Raw genomic sequence first — 16,279 nt, 5'->3', positions numbered from 1 at the left:
GGGGGGATTTTAGACACAGGAACATTCATCTGGAACCGAAGACCCAGTGCTGCCCTCCACCACACACACATTTAAACTAACACAGTTGTATTATTGTGGCCTTTGCTGAGTAATCAAGGAAGGAAATGAGTACATGTGTGCAAACCAGCTCAAAAGTTAAATGCCTTTGTGTGCACAAATGATTTACTGGTTGCATTATCTGTCGCCCATATCTGAAGGTGAATTCCCTATTAGAATGCAACCTCATAAAGCATCCCCTTGCTAGTCATCAGCGTTTCAGCAATGGCCAGAACAAAACCCCAGGTGTACAGAACATTGTTTATGGCATTACGTAAAGTTGAAAGTCATTACTGAACCTAGCATTTCTGATTTGTATCTGTGTTTCCCGAAAGTTGCTCTTGAAAATTGCCTAAAAGATGTATAGGCCAAAGTAAAAAAAACAAGAACATAAACATCCTTTTTTTTCCAGATGCGTTTCAATGTGAGAATTGGCCCAGTTATTTGAAGTACTGACAAGAAAGCAGTGTTGGAAATACAAGACAAAACTATAAAACATTTTAAGTCGAAGCCATGTACCTTTTGAAAGCCCAGGTATAATCTGAATAGTAAATTAAAGCTAAATAACACAAGCACATTCATAATTGTAAAGCTGGTAAGAAAATCTAGGTCTATAATTAAGGACAAACAAAGTACTGAGCTACATTTGCTGCCTGTGTAAATCTTTAACTTCTCATCTCTCCTTAATTCAATGACTTCCAAAGAGTCCTTCAGTCTCCATTTTATCTGGTCATCAGAGCCCAGAAACTCAGAAGCGGGACATCAAAGTACCGACAGCGGGAAAGGGAGGGGTCCCTGTGTCTCCTCATCTGTTCCATCCCTGTCCACTATTGCCACTGAGGGATTTCTGAGAAGGGCCACAGGGGCCCTCGGCTCTCACTTTACACTGAGAAACTCGATTATGTGACCCAATGTGGCGGAACTGCCCGCTCATGTCCTGTGAGCGCCCGCTACATCACATTTACATCACTTTTCATCTAACTCCCACAGGATGGGAGGGGCTTAGACAGCAGCGTGCCTCCATCTTCATTATAAAACATGAATGAGGCTCACTATTACTAATACTTGTTGCTCCTTCAATTGGGGGGGAAAAAAATTAGGCAAAGCAGAGATTTTTGAGCAGGGAATCCCAAATGGCTTCGTCTGTTATACTGTATCTCAAGGTAAGTAATTAAAAGATCGGGCTTTATTAGCCCTGTGATATGGACTCACCACAGAGGTGAGCGCCATCTGGAAGCTGTAGATGCGGGCGAGACCGAAGTCGGCTAGTTTAATCTGTCCTCCGCTGGTGACTAGGATATTCTGGGGTTTTAGGTCACGGTGAACTACACGGTGTGAGTGCAGGAAGTCCAACCCCTGGAGCAGTTGATACATCATATCCTGTAAGAAAATAATAGATCAATAAATCTTTTTATAAATAATTACATTTGATACTGTACATTCTCAATGGATAAACATACCCTATCTAATGAGATTACAAAACCTGTACAATTAGGGTTAGGGGTAGGAAAAATAAATAAAAATCCATGACACATTTGTTTTAGTGACCTTATTTAACTGCAGAAGATGGAAGTAATTTTAGAGACACCTTTTCAGTACAACTCATGGCAGTTATACAGAATACAAAATATTAAACAAAAGTAGGTTCTTAGATATCCAGTGGTACGTTGATATGAGCGTTAAATATGTTCCATGACCAAACTCAACTTCATCCATCCATCCATTTTCTGAGCCGCTTCTCCTCACTAGGGTCGCGGGCCTGCTGGAGCCTATCCCAGCTGTCATCGGGCAGGGGACGGGGTACACCCTGAACTGGTTGCCAGCCAATCGCAGGACACATAGAAACAAACAACCATTCGCACTCACAGTCATGCCTACGGGCAATTTAGAGTCTCCAATTAATGCATGTTTTTGGGATGTGGGAGGAAACCGGAGTGCCCGGAGAAAACCCACGCAGGCACGGGGAGAACATGCAAACTCCACACAGGCGGGGACGGGGATTGAACCCCGCACCTCAGAACTGTGAGGCTGACGCTCTAACCAGTCGTCCACCGTGCCTATCAAACTCAACTTATCAAATCAATTTTCCCCATTGAAATTAATTGAAATAGCATTAATCGGCCCCCCCCCCCCACATCTCCAAAGGTTTTTGTTACACGTTTATAATAAAGAAAATCAACATCATATTGTGAAACATACAAGACAATGGAAATAAACTTTTTTTATAAAGTGCAATTAAAATGAAAGTCTCTCTCTCTCACTCACTCACTCACACAGGCACACTGTAGTAGTTGTGAGTTCATGTGTGGCTTTAAGAGGCGTGGCCAAATGAGTGACATCAGGAACTCTGACTCCCAACCCAGGTTGTTTATTGGATCCCCATTAGCAGTTGAAACATACAAAAGCTAATCTTCCTTGGGTCTGTAAAGTAAGTTGGGGTATTCACAAGTGAAAAGTAATTTGTGCATCTGCAGCTAATGTTGTGCCCAGTGTAGAGTATATACAGTATATTAAAATAATTATAAAAATGACATAAAGCAGCAACTGCTGTGTCACACTGGCATACAATGGCCCAAATGTGATGAGCTTCACTGAAAATGCAGACACGGTTTGGTAGTACAGGAGTTAACGGAGGAGGCCTGTGTCTTTTCTTGTCGACTATGGCAGATGTTTGATAACTGACACACACACCAATGATAGAGGGAGGGCCCCGCTCTATACAAGCACGGAGCTCTGTTTCATAGCAGCTGCTGCGCTGGAGTTAATTGGCGTTCCCTCTCATTTTATGGCCACAGGCTGACCTCAGAAATAGCCATAGGCACTGCATCAATAACGTTTGAGCTAAAGTAAACTAGTGCGGGGAGAAAGCAACTATGTCAAACCAGCTTGGACTTGCTCATTTCAAACTGAAACGCTCCCAAAACAGGTCTTGCACCTGTAAGTAAGTAACGAGCCAATGATAAATAAAGTGGTGGTTTTGGCTCTAGAATAAAGCTTATACCTAAAGGGCAGCGCTTTGGTTTTGGATCGTTGATGGTATTCCAATGAAAGACCAGCTGCCATATCCAAATTGAGAAGGGGAAGGATTGGATGTATACTGTGTACAAAAACAACTACAAAACTTGCTTTTTGGGGCCGTTAGTGCGTATTATCGCAGCCTTTACATACACACTCTCTCCTGTAAATACACACATGCCTCTTAGCCCACCAGCCTCCTAAAAAAATCCCTAGCCAAGACCTCACAAGTGACATGGAGTTGAGCCCACAGCTCTATTCACTGGCTGACCAGCTGGTGACTGAGTCAAAGAGGCCTGCACACTCAAGCAGAAAACATTAGCAAGTGGCGCGGGGCTGGCTGCTGTGCTGCGGAGGAGATGGGACACCCCACCATGTACTGTGAACACGAGGAGCTGAGAGTGTTCGCGTTTGTATACACACAAACTGCGTGTCCCCCTGGCCTTTTGTTCATGTAAACGCAGTAGACAACATTCCTATTTGTATGGACCTCCGCTTGTTGGGGTCAAAGTTTGTGTGTGAGAAAACCTGTGTATGTGAAAATGTTGGTGTCTTTGTATGTATGTGTGTCGTCGGTGGGGGGGTGGGGTGGCCGTGGGGTCTTGACCAAGGGCAGGCAGGATGCATAAACAGACCTTCCTTTCTACAGCTCCATCCAGCCATGACCTAGTGTGGAGGGCAGCAGACAGACAGGGTCATAGAACAGAGCGAGGCAGTTGGTTATTTTGTGCGTGCGTGCATGTGTGTGTGTGTGTGTGCGGGCCCGCGCACGCGCTGACAGAATAGTACCCCCCTGTCAGTTCCTCTCTGCTTTAAATAACCATTTCACCGTGCTTCCTTTCAGCAGGATTTGCTCGTAAACACTAATTACCTTAGAAGTGTGACTCTTGGACAAACACACAAACAATGATGGCCCCCCTGGCCTAAGCACCTTCCTCTCTGATATATCAATTTCTACTACAACTGAGTCAAACAATACAAGAATGACAACTGACAGCATGATAAATGGAAAATACTCAAAATCTAATAGTGTTGCTAAATTGAAAATTAAGTTTAAACTAGCATACATTTTAATCTGTTCGTAAGCATGCAAACAAAACCCAAGTCAATTCAGCCAAATAAATAGGCATTAAGTTTTTATTTTTATTTTTTTATAATGCAACATGTTTGATCCCCCCCACCTCCCGAAAAGAGTGGTACCAGGGGAAAAAAGTAGTAAGCCCTCCGCAACATGCAGTCACAACATGGCTTTTTGGGTATGCTTTCTTTTCTAATGCAAATGTACCAAAGGCAGCCAAATTGTTTATTGTAGCGAGGCACAATATGGGACATCTGCCGGTTAGCGTTAGTGTAATTCCCTCCCCATGCTTCATTTACCTCCCCCTTTATAGGCTTGGAGAATAGAGCTGTGGTAGCCAGGATGATGGCAGCAGAGAAGGGTGGGTGACACCCAAGCGCTGGCCTGGGCCAAGGCGCACCGAGCCTGGGGTAGCTCGGCTGCTTGATGTTCTTCCAGCTCATTTAATTCCTGAAGGAGGGCCTCTTTCATCAATGAGCATGTGGTGGGTCTTTAGGCCGAGTGGGTGGGGTGGGGGTAGGGGTGTTGGGGGGTGGGGGGGGGGGGGGCAGAGGTGGACAGGGTGGCAAGGAGTGGGATGCCTGCTTTTATGCTGGTTTTCAGCTGTTTCTGACCATTTTAAAGATCTAGGAGATTTAATGTTAACCCACCAATAAATAGGCATAGGTGTACCAAGTCTGACTGAGGCTACAATAATTAAATCTAATGAATTTGCTCTGGAGTGTGGGCATTTTGAGGGCGAGTAACTGGGCAGTGTCCACTGTCCTAGAAATAATCATATGAGCCAGTGTCATATTGTCACTCGATCATTGTCCTTTTGTCTTACAATGGCTCCAGCTGCATGGATGTTAAGGAAAAGCAAAGTGAGGGGAGAAGAGGCAGCTCGAAACCAAATCAACAGGTGGCTCGACCTCCACAGATCTGATGATGGCATTAACAGCAAAGCAGTGAAGCAAGGAATGTTGTAAACTAATGAGTCTGTCATTATAACCTACAATTTGGTCTGTAAAAATCTAATTTATTAAATGGTTTAATAGTACTACTACAGTACAATTTTGGATGGCACAAATTAATAATGTGTCACTTATTTAGGGAGTATATAACAATATTCTTTATTGTGCCCTGCGTTTGGCTGGCGACCGGTTCAGGGTCTACCCCGCCTCTCGCCCTGGGATAGGCTCCAGCACGCACGTGACCCTAGTGAGGATAAGCGGTGCAGAAAATGGATGGATGGATTTAAAAAAAACAAAAAACAAATAGGTGTCTAAGTCTGTGTAATAGGGGAGAGAAAGAGAGAGAAGCAAAAATTGCAGCACTAGACACTATACAGTCTTTGGCTAAAACCCTGATGAAGGCCTCAGGTCAGAGCCACCGTTTTCGTCTATGCTTACACAGTATACCATCAATATTGCAGGTCGACATAGAATGCTCACACGTAAACATGGCCCTGGGGTAGAAAAAAATGACAGATACTTTAGCTTCCACAAGTTCTCTATTTCAAAACTGACACTTAAACTCAGAGGCCCAAAAATTGAGCTATAACTCTCCAGTATTGTACATACTAAATCACGGGACCTAGGGGTGAAACACGATTAAGAGATCTTAAAAAAAGAGAGGTTTGTGGGAAAGATTAAAATAAAAGAAGGCAGTCACTGAGGAAGGGTTAATGGCGCGTCCAGTTCCGACCTTTGGGCAAATTGTAAGTGAACATTCAGAATCAATAACTGCTGCTGGTTGTCAACTCTTAAAGTTGCAGACTAGCAGTCACTAGTCATTACCTTGATGGTTTCTGGCGGTACACCGGGGTCAGGGGCTTTGTCTAGGTAGGTGGTCAGGTCTTGATCCACATGCTCAAAGACCAGGGTGAGTTTGGTTTCACGGTTAGTCCGAGACACTGTACACACGTCAAAGAGCCTGGAAAAGAGGGAAAAGGAGCGATCAATACAGCTGATTGTGCTCAGCATAAAAAATAACTTACAACCAGTAAAGTTCAAACCATTATGTTTGACATCTCACAAGATGTATGCAAATCTTCTAAGACTTCATCTCACTTAGCATCCAAAGAATTAACTCCACAAATGCTTTTTGCTTTTTCTTTGGTGTTTTTTTGGTGGTCACCACATAGGGTACACAGTGATGACAAAGACAAAAAGTGGGAACCAGAAGTGGAATTTACTGCAACATAGGAAAGTGTCTGGCTGCTCAAAACGCCACAGTATTGCTATGCTAACACCTTCCTATTCCGTCTCCATGTATATGCCTGTCAGGCAAAGTGTGAGTAATATGACTATCTTTAGTGTCACACTGTTAAGATTTTTTTAAATATAGCATTTCAAAAAATATACAATAACTTGAAAGTCAACCAGTGTGACGGAGCAGCTTGTGTTGTTTGGGGGTCGGGCTGTATGGGAATATTTTGTGAATACCTGCACTACTCAGTTTCTTTCATAAGCACTCAGAACTTGCTCTATAAACTGTCAGAAAACGATGTTTGGCGTGTGAGTGTCAGGCGAGAGCTGTGGTGGACAGGAGATTCTGAGTGAGTGTGCTCACTGTTTTACTGTTCTCCTGGAGTTGAGTAATCTTTTGAAAAGGGCTCTCCTTGCCCACATACGAGGGCATTAACCCACAAAAAAATCCTTCATGAATAGTGGGGGCGTGAATGAAGAAATGCAGTATATCTTCTCATGTGGATAAAGGAACATAAAGTGACTGGACTGGAACTTTTACCAATATGGACTGACAAGGCTTCAGTGGAAGACTCAAAGCTAATAGAACCACGTAAACGCTTGATGATGGGTGTGGGAGCAGAATAACTGCAGTGTTTTACTGTGTGTCCAGTGTCACTGGATAATTGGCGGTGAATTCTCTTTAAGGAGGAACCTTCCTTTGCCTTGTCAGGTGTTCTTCCGGAAGCACTGAACAGTTTTTGACCGCTGTAACAGCTTCCTGTGGCATTGTGAAGTAATGTTGACAATTATTTGAAACTCATTGGAGTTTAATGATCACAACAGAGGACTGGGAGAGAATAAATGGACTGTGTGTTCAACTGGCAAATTTATCTCAGACTCCTATTCATCAGTTATGGTAACAAAACAATGAGCAGCACCATAGTTGTTTAAAGCATCATCTTAGCCTCTACAATGGGTACTCAGCCAAAACAACAAAATGGCTACCAAAGCAAAGCGCAGCGGAATGGGGCCACTGCTTGCAACTTTTAAATCTGATGTTTAGCGTCACTTTGGATTCCCCTGGAAATCCAGGAAACAAGAAATAGACAAAAGTAAGATCTTTTGTAAACCATTCATTCATCCATTCACCATTTCCAAGACGAATGAGATACTATTTAAATTTACATGCACTTTTTCAGTGTTTATACAGCACTGCCATCTGTTTTACTTTTGTACTCAATATGCACATATACATTATTATCCAAATTTTTTTATTTTGTTTTATTCCTAGTGGAATCACAAACTAAAGAATCAAAATCTAATTGAATCGCAACGTAAAGAATTGAAATCAAATCGAATCGTGATGTTCTTAATAATACCCAGCCCTACATTAAAGTCAACCAAATCTTAAACACCAGTGTTTATGGTTGTGCCAAACTAGGCAACAAGCAAAGGCCAATCATCCAGATTATGTCATCAGACCAGCCAAAGCAGGCTTTGGTGGAAAGCCATAACAATTTTTTTTAATTAATTAATTAATAAAACAATCTATGCAGTGTGTCCTCTTCAAAGAGCTGGGGAACACAAGCAGCATTCCTCCAGCAGCACTATGACAACTCTTTATGTTCGTTGGCATGTTTAAGGGAGCTGCGGCAAGGGCATCATCTTCCATTGCAGTAGAACTGGAGGCTAAGGGAACCATAATGGAAACCCAGTGGCCATGAGCTGTGTTGACACTGTTGGCTTACTGGCATCACATGACCTCATAAAGTATGTCCAGTATAGTCTTTTTAAATTAGCTTTTATTAGCTCAGTGCAAGTGAATGGTTAAATATTACATCGACGACACCAAAACATGACAAGGAGTATTTAATCTGTTTTATCTATTGATGAAATTAATACATCTTTAAATCCTTTAATGCCAAATGGGATTAGTGGTATGAGGATGATACCATGTCACATCAATAAACTACAACTTCCATTAATCTACATAGGCGGTTTAAAGTGCCTGCATGTAAAGAAAAGGCTGAATTTCTCTTTTAGTCCTCCATCAAGGCTTCACATGTCTGTGCCAACTGTCTTGTAAGAGGAGGACTTGTAAACGCTCGAGCCAGTAGTGTGAATGAGAGGTGATTCGTTCAAGGTATTAGTACTATGTGCAATGTCAAAGAATAAATGACTCCCTCCTCTTGAAGCGTTGAGGTTAAACGCCCCTCACAGCTCGATTGTCGGCCTACAATGGGGGCTCTCAGCAAACACTAAACATATGGAATGAATAATGGAGCTCATTACCAACATCCAGGGGTTACCGGGAGTCTCACAGAAGGTCCACAATGCACCCTTCCTGACTTGAGCTGTTTTATTATATTGTTTGGCCAAATTGGTGAGTCCCTTCACCAATTCCAAACACTTTAAATAATTGTAATAGAGAACCTAAACTCCTGCTTCCAAACTGGCAGATATTTCCACTAAATTGAACTGAGCTGGTAACTTCTTTTAACCTTCCACTGTGAGTGCAATAAGACAAAGCCATTATCCTTCATTATTCATTGACACATTAAGGAATTACTGTTAGATGCAAGCTGAAGAGGGAGTCCTATCGGGCCTTTTTGGCCTGTGGGACTCCTGAGGCAGCTGATGGGTACCGGCTGGCCAAGCGGAATGCAGCTTTGGTGGTCGCTGGAGCAAAAACTTGGGAGGAGTTCGGTGAGGCCATGGAGAAAGACTTCCGGACGGCTTTGAGGAAAAACTGGTCCACCATCCGGCGTCTCAGGAGGGGGAAGCAGTGCACCATCAACACTGTGTATAGTGGGGATGGGGCGCTGCTGACCTCGACTCGGGACGTTGTGAGCCGGTGAGGAGAATACTTCCAAGACCTCCTCAATTCCACCGACACGCCTTCCCATGAGGGAGCAGAGTATGGGTTCTCTGAGGCGGGCTCTTCTATCTCTGGGGTTGAGGTCACTGAGGTGGTTAAAAAGCTCCTCGGTGGCAAGGCCCCGGGGGTGGATGAGATTCGCCCGGAGTTCCTCAAGCCTCTGGATGTTGTAGGGCTGTCCTGGTTAACACGCCTCTGCAACATCGCGTGGACATCGGGGCCAGTGCCTCTGGATTGGCAGACTGGGGTGGTGGTCCCCCTTTTTAAGAAGGTGGACCGGAGGGTGTGTTGTGTCCTGTGGGGGGTGCTTCGGGACTATGGGGTAGCGAACCCCCTGATACGGGCTGTTCGGAAAGAACAAGATCCCGGATACAAGCGGCCGAAATGAATTTCCTCCGCAGGGTGTCCGGGCTCTCCCTTAGAGATACGGTGAGAAGCTCGGTCAACGGGGAGGATCTCAGAGTAGAGCCGCTGCTCCTCCACATCAAGAGGAGCCAGATGAGGTGGCTGGGGCATCTGATTCGGATGCCTCCCGGACACCTCCCTGGTGAGGTGTTCCGGGAACGTCCCACCAGGGGGAGACCCCAGGGACGACCCAGGACACGCTGGCGAGACTACGTCCTTCGGCTGGCCTGGGAACGCCTCAGGATCCCCCCCGGAAGAGCTGGATGAAGTGGCTGGGGAGAGGGAAGTCTGGGCGTCCCTGCTAAAGCTATTGCCCCCGCGACCCGACCTCGGATAAGCGGTATAAAATGGATGGATGGATGGATGTTAGAGGCAAGAATGTGCATGGCATGCTTCTGCATGTCTGTTGAGGCCTTCCGTGATGCATAATACAGGAACAGATAACTGACTGGTGATTGTTTGAATCAAAGGTGAAACAAAATGGCCCCAGCAGGAACTTGACAATGGAATTAATCAAAACCTACCAGTGGTGAAGCATTTGCCAAATGGAAATGGAAATTTGAAACACACAGTGAAGCCAAAAATTATTCCTACCCTGGTCAAACTTTGAGTTAGTGTTTTTCTTTTAAATTGCAGATTCATATTACTGGAAATTGACCAATACAATAATGTGAGAAGAACTGTAAAGATGTATTTAGTGATTATAGAAATACAAATTCAAAATGATTTCATACTCCCTCAATACAGGTGTATGTAATTTTCTAAATGTATCCTTGTTTAGAACGTTCTAGATCAGGGTTTCACAAATTTAGGGTCGGGACCGAAAATACGTAGCAGTTCAGTTCTCATTGGGTTGCTGTAGTGGAGTAAAACATTGCGTTCATTGGTCATCAAGTTGGCACACAGTTGCTTCCCAGTTAATAACTTCTAATTTGTATCTCGAACTGAAAAGGCTTGGGAAGCCCTACTCTAGATTATGCTTGACATCACCAGGATCCCTTACATATTATTTTCCAAATGTACAAATCAATAATAATGTATAATATGTCACAATTTGTCTTAGTCTTCTATCCAGAAGATACCAATTCAATAAAAACAAATTCACTTTAACTACAAATGTGGCCAGAATATGAACACCTCAGCTCTGATGGCTATGTTTTAGTTTTAATCTGTACAACATACATTTCACATGGGCTATGTTTAGAATCACTCCCCATCCACTATATCGTGCCCTATATAGTGACTTATCCATTTTGTAGTGCTCTTCGACTGTGTGGTGAGTAAAGGTTATCCCCTCTATAGTGCCCTCAAAGTATCCCACAATGCAGCTTATAAAGTAGTGAACAACCAATGGTAACTCTAAAAACAATAAATCCCATGATGCACCGCGCCAATAGAGAGAAATGTTTTCCACTTCTGGGGTAATGTTTAATTTTCGGCATGAGTCAAATTCATGAGTCGTGATGCGAAAATGCCATTATTTTTGAGGATATTTATAAAAAAAAATAATAATAAAATAAAAAAAATATTGTTTTAAAAATTGTACCACTAAAGTTCAAGCTAGGCCGCCTAGCATGAAGAGCTTTGTTTGAATTAATTTTGTAAAATGCACTCATCTTAAAACAATATAATATTATTATTCATTTATTTGCTCAATATTTATTATGGAAGGTCCACAGCTGACGATGCGGTACATTGCAACATCAATGAAAAAATTAATTGTACACAACAGCACACAAACCAATTCACCATCGAAAGATCTACTGTCCACTATCCACATTAATCTGAGCAAATGAAAAGTCAATTAATTAGCTAGCCACCCATAATTATGTTATATACGTCTAAATTTCCACCATGTCTATTTTTGAACCAACTTACCTGTTAAAATATAAATTTCAGCTGGTGAAAATTACATCAGGTAACGTATACTTTTCAAGTGACACATCACACATTCAAACTACAACGGTAAAGAAGAAAGCTACAATCATTCAAGCTGTAACGTCAAGGGGAAATGTCCATTGTCCAGCGGTCTCCAACAACTGGGCTGCAGGCCGGTACTGGTTCGTGGGACATTGGGTACAGGGCCGCAGAGAGGAAAAAGTCAAAAATATTTCATTATAAAAATCAGGTGCATCTGCCATTCCTCTATACACACGTGAAACCGCTCGTCTATGTCATGTGATAGGCTAGTAAAAAAGTGAGCCCACAAGCTAACACAAATGTGTCACAAAATACCTAAATTAGCTACAATCGGACGGACAAGGAAAATAGTCCTCAATACTATTACACATTTTGAAAAAATACAGTCATTAAACATTTAAATAAAATTTAAACAGTTAAGAGCATCATGATTAATTTATTGTTATTGTGCCTCACCTTCTGGTGGGTGCCTTAGCCACCTGAGGGCAGTGTAATAAAGACATGGATATGAATGAGACTGAGGAGAGTTTCACAACTCCTCAGTAAGCGGCAGTAATATTATTAGATTTGTCACAAAGGATAAAAAAATATATGCCTATGAGTATTGTCCATCTACATGTGTTGCTCCATTGTTTTTGTTCAAATATCAGTTGCTTGAATGGTTTTAACACCGTGACACTGATGCTATTTGTTAGCCTGTTGCTTGCGTTATTCATTTTTTGTTAGCTTTAAGCTAATCAGCCTGTCTTGAGGCAAAGCTATGCGGTTGTTTGAATACACAATGTATAATTAACTTTTTTTTAAATGTATAGTTTGACAGTAAACTTCAACTCGGAGTGGCATATTAGCAGCTTAACGCCTTTTTTAAGAATTGTTCACTATTTGCCAAACTGCTGCTTGTTCTGAAGTGAGTTGACGTCACTGCCTCATACAGCGCTCATATCTCTTATGCTTGCAAGCCAAAGCAAAAAAATTGTCAGTACGACAGCTTGATCTTGAAAAACCCATGAGTCAGGTCACTGGTATCTCAAGGCACCACTGTACTGTAGTGATTAGGGAATTATTCTGAACACAGCCATGGTGATCACTACACATAAATATTAGTGCAGGTTCTTTCTTACAATATGTTTACTGTTTAGGCCACATAGACATTACACACACTTTTTCTCCCCCACACCTACCTGACAACATTGGGATGCTCAAAGGCTTCAAGCTGCCTCAGTACCGCCACCTCCCGGATGGTTGAGAGAGGCATCCCCTCTTCCTCCGTCTGGACACGAACTCGTTTTAGGGCTACGAACCGTCCTCCGTTCTTCAGATCTCTTGCCTTGTACACTTTTCCATATGCGCCTTCTCCAATCTCGGCCACGGGCTCATACTGCGTACCAATCGCTTCTTTGTCCATTTTTGCTTATTTCTCCTCCTCGTCTCTTGTCGAAAACAGTGCGGGGATTCCCAGGGAAGCTGACGAGCCAGACTTTCTCACCAAGTCATATTCACAGGAAAAAGTGGGCACGTGCAATGCCTAAATGACACAGAGACACGGATGGAGGTAGACACCATCTTTGTCAGAGTTGGTCAAAATGTGCTCCAGGTAGCAATTACAGGACTGTCATCATGTTTAATTCCGACTATCACTTCAGCAGCCTCGGTGCCTCCAAATTTGCACTGCTCCTCCTGTTACGCTTGACAATTTATGTCCTCCTCCTCGTAAAACAATGTTAAAACACACACACACAAAACTTCACTTTAACGTCAGCGTTTTTATGCTAGCTCTATGCTAAACACACAGTCTGGTGCGTTCAAAGACTCGCCGCTCATGCAAATGTTCCAAAACGTGGGCAGTCTTAGCTGCCTTATATGTTGAAGGAAATTGAGCAGAATTGAAAGAGAACAAGCAAAAATAAAGTATTGGCCTTACACGCTAAATCGCTGTGAGTGCGGTAGGTAGCTTCTTCGCCCATGTCCATTTTTAGCTAACTTTGTTTTGAGCTAAACGTTTGTCACTGAGGCCACACAAACGCAGCGAGCACGTGGCTGTCTCTTGGATGCATTGTCTCAACTTCAACAGCTTAGTCATTTTAAAACACTGAAAAACTCAACTTTCACATATCAACCCTTGTATTATCACCCGAAGAATTGCATTCGCGATGTTTTAACAACACTTACAGTCTCAATAACAGCTACGGCTAATTTTAACACATTTTAATGGATTAAAAATTAAAATAAACTCAAACGCGTGGTTGAAATGCTCCTTTTTGCCTGCTAAATGTAACTGAAGACCAGGGCAACATATACACACACTTTTGGTATCGCATTTAACGCAACTTTTAGTGTTTACCTCGATTTATGTTGTCAACAATATGTCGCAACGTCGGCATGTCCGATAAAGTGAGGAGGCACTAAAAAAAAAAAAAAAAAAAAAAAACTGGTCGATCAAATACATCCCAGTCCACTGTCCTCCATGCGGGGGCCACACAGGTAGTTGTTGGACGGTGCATGCTCTAACCCCCCATCCCTCAAACTGCACCAGCCCAGGGTAGCACACTCAAGCGGGGGGGAGGAGGGGGAGGGTTGTTCGAAAGCTATACACACACGCACACTGGCTACAACTAGGGGGGAGTGGGGGAACGCAGGACAAAGGCAAACGCGTGATACAAGCCCTCCAAAGCCACGCTCCTCTTTAGATTCCCCCTTTCTTTTTTCTTCCATATATCCCCCAAACAGGCCCATGCACCAGCAGCCCCGCTCGGCCGTGTGAGCTCCGTCCCCGCCTGGCTTTCCCACGCCGGCTGAATGTGGCCTGACCCCCTTCAGAGAGGTTTGACACGGAGCGGGGACATTTCCGCATTCCTCACCGACTACAAAGGCACACCGCCTCCTCTTTGCTCTCCCCTCGGCCTCCTCGGTGCTTTGCCATTCATAGTGCTCTTCGCCGGCGGGTTTTGTCTCCCGTGTCAAACTCGGGAGCGCCGCAGGGGTCGGGGAGGGGAGAGCGAAGGTTTATTGGATGGACGGCCACACTATCTATCTCTCCTCGCAGCCATTGAGGAGATCCCGCGGCAACAATGAGCCAGCGGGGCGTGCAATGTGGAGAGTCCAACCTCGATGGTCCCACCGGGGTCAGGTTCAAGGCCCCGGGGTTTGATCTGTGACATGGGGACACCTCTGCGCCGGTGGTCATTTCGACTGCAGTACGTCGTGCAACAGGCCTAATTTGGCCATTACATGTGTGAGGATGGCAAACATACAGTCGACCAGAGGTGGCAAAAGCACTCACAAATACTCGAAAATACTGTTTAAATGCCACCATAATTAACAACATTACAATGCAGTAGTGTAGTAGGCATAAGTGTTCATAAAAAAAAAAAAAATAATAATAAAATAAAATGAGTGTTTTATTACTAAACCACTTTAACACTTAAATACAACAACAGTACTGTACTTAAATAATGATTCAATTAAAATGTACTGCGCATAAAAGTTGAATAAAAACTTGATCTAAAAAAACTGTTGAAACAGTTTTAAAAGATAAAAAGTATTGGACTAAAAGTTCAAGCCAATGCAACATTATGTACTATTTGACATTTGGTAAATTGTAATCAATGTATTAATTGACCGATCGATCAAATAATCAAAAACTCAACCATGTTTGACTTGACCTTTCTCTATTTTTACATTTTGACAAAGTAAGGCCTAAGTACAGATATCTGTTTTCAAATATAGCTAGTAAAAGTAAAAAGTCATCAGAAAAATATGCTCAAAACAAGGTATACAGATACCTTAAAAATCTACTTAAGTACTTCCCACCAGAGCAGTACACGCCACAGGAGCATAGCGTAGGTCCAGCTGAACAATCAAAGACCATGGGCATTGTCAAATATGAATTACTCTTAATTGCTCTTAATTAACCTACTGTATGTTGTTAATGAACTACTGTTTAGCACTTCTGCCTCACAGGTCTGAGGTTTTGTGGTTTGAATCGGGGCCCCATCCTTCATTTATGGAGTCTGCATGTTCTCCATCATGCTTGCGTGAATTTTCTCCAGCTACTCTGGCTTCCTCCCACATTCCAAAAACATGCATGTTAGTTTTATTGAAGACTTTAAATTGTCTGTAAGTGTGAATGCTTGTTTGTCAATATGTGACCTGCAAATGGCTGGCGACAGTCCACGGTTTACCCCACCTCTCACCCAAAGTCAGGTGGGATAGATAGGCTCCAGCACACCCATAACCGTAATGTAGACAAATCCTGTAGAAAAGGGATGTATGGATGGATGGATCTTAATTAACCATGTGCAGTGCAAAATATATGATTCCTTATAATTATGATGCAATAAGAAGGACATAATTTGATACAACAATATGTACAATAATATACAATATGGTACAAAAACACGTACAGGGGGTCCTCGGTTTACGACAGAGTTCAGTTCCTTTAGCAACAACATGACCTGCAAATCAAAACGTGCAGTAGTCTATTACTAACCTTTTGCTAACGCAATAGTAAAGTCATAATTCCAGTAAATATTTGTCTGAAAAACTATTTTATACCATAAATATAAAACAATCAAATGAAAAACAGTAGGAACAGCGGTAACTGAGCGTGCGTTCTTGTGCGGCATGACGCTGAATTCTTATACCATGAGCTGTTGTAACCTCGAAATGTCATTTCTGCACCATCGTAAACTGAAGACCCCCTGTATACATGTAGTGCTGTGTTATTTACTGTATTACTGTAAAACAGCTTTAAAT

At 42.9% G+C, this 16,279-nt stretch overlaps 1 protein-coding gene across 3 annotated transcripts in view; it reads right to left on the bottom strand.

The window, feature by feature from the left end:
- cdk6 (cyclin dependent kinase 6) overlaps window positions 1-14,468 on the bottom strand; it is a 32,601-nt gene extending 18,133 nt beyond the window's left edge. The window contains exons 1-4 of one of the 3 annotated variants that reach the window (XM_061760300.1): window positions 13,866-14,465; window positions 12,706-13,049; window positions 5,929-6,064; window positions 1,270-1,437 (exon numbers count right to left, since the gene is read on the bottom strand). In XM_061760300.1, coding sequence (XP_061616284.1) covers window positions 1,270-1,437; window positions 5,929-6,064; window positions 12,706-12,929 — 528 coding nt within the window. In that variant the 5' untranslated portion in view covers window positions 12,930-13,049; window positions 13,866-14,465. Of the gene's footprint in view, window positions 1-1,269; window positions 1,438-5,928; window positions 6,065-12,705; window positions 13,050-13,445; window positions 13,778-13,865 lie in introns of those variants that run through there. The other 2 variants (XM_061760301.1, XM_061760302.1) reach the window with 2 other exon arrangements.
- Between the last annotated feature and the right edge of the window lie 1,811 nt (window positions 14,469-16,279).

Source organism: Phyllopteryx taeniolatus, chromosome 21 (genome assembly GCF_024500385.1).
Source record: "Phyllopteryx taeniolatus isolate TA_2022b chromosome 21, UOR_Ptae_1.2, whole genome shotgun sequence".
NCBI lineage: Eukaryota > Metazoa > Chordata > Actinopteri > Syngnathiformes > Syngnathidae > Phyllopteryx > Phyllopteryx taeniolatus.
This window is presented reverse-complemented; position numbering and strand designations above follow the sequence as displayed.